Here is a 3,629-nt window from a genome sequence, read left to right as displayed (position 1 = left end):
CACTTTTTCCTTCCACTCAACTTTCTGTTAACATGCTTGGATACAGCACTCTGTGAACAGCCAGCTTCTTTGGCAATTAATGTTTGTGGCTTACCCTCCTTGTGAAGGGTGTCAGTGATTGTCTTCTGGACAACTGTCAGATCAGCAGTCTTCCCCATGATTGTGTAGCCTAGTGAACCAAACTGAGAGACCATTTTGAAGGCTCAGGAAACCTTTGCAGGTGTTTTGAGTTGATTAGCTGATTGGCATGTCACCATATTCTAATTTGTTGAGATAGTGAATTGGTGGGTTTTTGTTAAATGTGAGCCAAAATCATCACAATTAAAAGAACCAAAGACTTAAACTACTTCAGTCTGTGTGCATTGAATTTATTTAATACACAAGTTTCACAATTTGAGTTGAATTACTGAAATAAATTAACTTTTCCACGACATTCTAATTTATTGAGATGCACCTGTAATTTATTTCTGTGATCAAAGCTAAATTTTCAGCATCATTACTCCGGTCTTCAGTGTCACATGATCCTTCAGAAATCATTCTAATGTGCTGATTTGCTGCTCAATAAACATTTATTATTACTATAAATGTAGAAAACAATTGTGCTGATTAATATTTTGGTGGAAACTGGGATGCATTTATTTTTAGGGTTCTTTGATTAATAGAAAGTTCAAATGAATAGCATTTATTTTAAATCTTTGGTAACATATAAATGTCTTTACTGTCACTTTTGATCAGTTTAATGCATATTTAATGTAGTGTATATTTTGTTTTGGTTTTGACATGTTAAATCTAATTAGCCTTTGTTTTTTTTTTTAAGAAATATAATGACCATACCTTTTTTAATGTGAAAACACAAAAAATCTTTTTTTTGTTAGAGACAGACTGCCTTTTGTGTCTAATGTAAAACACATTTTTGTCACACTCATTGTCTCATTTATTAAGGTTACAATAATTAAGAATCTGGAGGCGTTTGGTTTGGATCCAGCTGTGGTAGCAGACACTCTACAGCATCAGGTTCAGGCCAGCTGTGTTCTCCAGGATTCCCCAGGAGCCAAAAACCGAGTCCTGGTGCAGATCCAGGGAAACCAGGTTCAACAAGTTGGCAAACTGCTTCTAGGTACCGTATAGTCCAGCGCTAAATGGCTACCTACAGCTGTGGTCAAAATTTTACATAGACTTTGCAGTATATGCAAAATGTTAATTATTTTACCAGAATAAAAGGGATCATACAATGTGCATGTTATTTTTTATTTAGTACTGACCTGAATGAGATATTTCACATAAAAGACATATAGTCCACAAGAGAAAATAATAATTTTTAAAATGACCCCATTCAAGAGTTTACATACGCTTGATTCTTAATACTGTGTTGTTTTTTGTGATAGTTCTTCATGAGTCCCTTGTTTGTCCTGAACAGTTAAACTGCCCGCTGTTCTTCAGAAAAATACTTCAGCTCCCACAAATTCTTTGGCTTTCCAGCATAAAAACACGATGCATTAAGGGGGGGGTGAAAACTCAGGGTTAGATCAGGGTAAATTGAACTTATTTTGTCTTCTGGGAAACATGTAAGTATCTTCTGTAGCTTCTGAAGGGCAGTACTAAATGAAAAAAATATGATATTTAGGCAAAATAAGAACATTTCCTTCTGAAGCATCAGTGAGCAAGAACTATCACAAAAAAAAAAAAAAAAACAGCTGTGGTCTTCCAGGTAACAACACAGTATTAAAGGGGTCATCGGATGCAAAATTCACTTTTGTTGTTGTTTGAACATAAATGTGTGTTGGAAGTGTGTGTACACATCCACCCTATAATGATAAAAATCCACCCAGTTTTTTTTTTTAAATCCCCTTTCTCATATCAGGCTGTTCTGAGATTCCTGTCAAAATGACGTATTTCTGCACAGGCCCCTCCCTCGATAGTGGATTGACAAGGCCGTCTTACCTTAGACCCACCCTGAGTGAGCTGTCATCAGTCCGCAATTGTGTCGACTCCTGTGCAGGGGAAGACAAGAATGTCTCAGATTAAAGTGGTCATATGATGCGATTTCAATTTTTCCTTTCTCTTTGAAGTGTTACAAGCTCTTGGTGCAAAGACTAAAGTCTCAAATCCAAAGAGATATTCTTTATAAAAGTTAAGAGTCAAGAGGGTGTGTTTCGTTGTGAAAGCGAAACTACTTTGTTTGGTACTTTTCATTAAGACCCTAAAGAATCATATCAACTTGTGGAAAATGGGCATCCGATGACCCCTTTAAGAATCAAGTGTATGTAAACTTTTGAATGGGGTAATTTATATAATTCAACTATTATTTTCTCTTATGGACTATATGTAAACGTCTTTTGTGTGAAATATCTTATTCAGGTCAGTACTAAATAAAAAATAACATGCATTTGGTATGATCCCTCTTATTTTGGTAAAGTAATTAACTACAGTATTTGCAGATTCTGCAAGGTGTATGTAAACTTTTGACTTCAACTGTATATACACTTATACTGTACATATATACACACACATACTTGTTTAACTATTTCTTATAATAAGAAATTTATTGTAATTATATTTCTGATATATTTTTATATAAAACTTTTAAAAAATCATTACAATAAATCACTTCAATTATTACTTGAGAAAAAATATAAAAAACACACAAAATTAGATATATACATATGTGTCTGAATACTTAGGACCATGTGATATTTCAGTTTTTCTTTTTTAATAAATCTGCAAAAATGTCAACAATTCTGTGTTTTTCTGTCAATATGGGGTGCTGTGTGTACATTAATGAGTTAATGATTTAATGAATTAACTTAAATGATTTTAGCAAATGGCTGCAATATAACAAAGAGTGAAAAATTTAAGGGGGTCTGAATACTTTCCGTACCCACTGTATATGTAAAATTTTGACCACAACTGTTTATCTCTGCCTGTACATTTTTTCTTGTGTGTTAGTGTACTTTTCTCCTTTATTACAGATCGGTATAAGATCCCACGGAAATATGTACAAGGTCTTGACAAAGCTCTCAAACCTGGCAAGAAGAAATAGCAGACGACACCTCACCAGAAGAGCCATGTGTCATCGTTGTAATATTTAAAAGAATATCTAGTTCAACCATAACATCATTTGTGCAATAAAATAAATCTGATTTTATTCTGATTTTATTCTGAACAATCTCTTAAATTAATCTCATACTTGGCATAATTTTTCCTCAGAGCAGTTTATCTACATGCCTCAATAACAGCTCATTCAGAGCTTGAGTCCCTTAAGCACTAGTTTGCCCTTCCGATCTAGCTGATAGAATGACTCCAGAATGACTGTCATCTTTTATAATGATATATTGCAAGGTAGAAAAGTATACACTGTCACAAGCAGCGAATTACAGCTGAAGTTTAAGGAATGCTTGACCAGGAGTCAACTTGTTTTTGAAGAACACAATGGTTTCAAAAATACGAGGCAGGACTGTGTGTCATGTTCATTAATTCTAATGATAACCCAATAGAACTTAGAGCCCATTAGAACCCATGGCTACAAAATGCTCCTCTTTTGGATATTTGTAATACAAACCAGTGTTGTTTTAATATCATTGCGATATAGTTTTATATTTGTTTTTTTTTTTTTTTTTCATTTTTAGTTG

At 33.8% G+C, this 3,629-nt stretch overlaps 1 protein-coding gene across 1 annotated transcript in view; it reads left to right on the top strand.

The window, feature by feature from the left end:
• Positions 1-3,119, top strand: part of eif2d (eukaryotic translation initiation factor 2D) — an 11,170-nt gene extending 8,051 nt beyond the window's left edge. The window contains exons 14-15 of the mRNA XM_016505251.1: positions 943-1,117; positions 2,970-3,119. Coding sequence (XP_016360737.1) covers positions 943-1,117; positions 2,970-3,040 — 246 coding nt within the window. The 3' untranslated portion in view covers positions 3,041-3,119. The remainder of the gene's footprint in view (positions 1-942; positions 1,118-2,969) is intronic.
• The last annotated feature ends 510 nt before the right edge of the window (positions 3,120-3,629 follow it).

This window comes from Sinocyclocheilus anshuiensis, unplaced genomic scaffold (assembly GCF_001515605.1).
Source record: "Sinocyclocheilus anshuiensis isolate Anshui unplaced genomic scaffold, SAMN03320099.WGS_v1.1 scaffold366, whole genome shotgun sequence".
Classification (NCBI taxonomy): Eukaryota; Metazoa; Chordata; class Actinopteri; order Cypriniformes; family Cyprinidae; genus Sinocyclocheilus; species Sinocyclocheilus anshuiensis.
The sequence above is the reverse complement of the archived record's forward strand: the minus strand, read 5'-3'. Positions and strand labels throughout refer to the sequence as shown.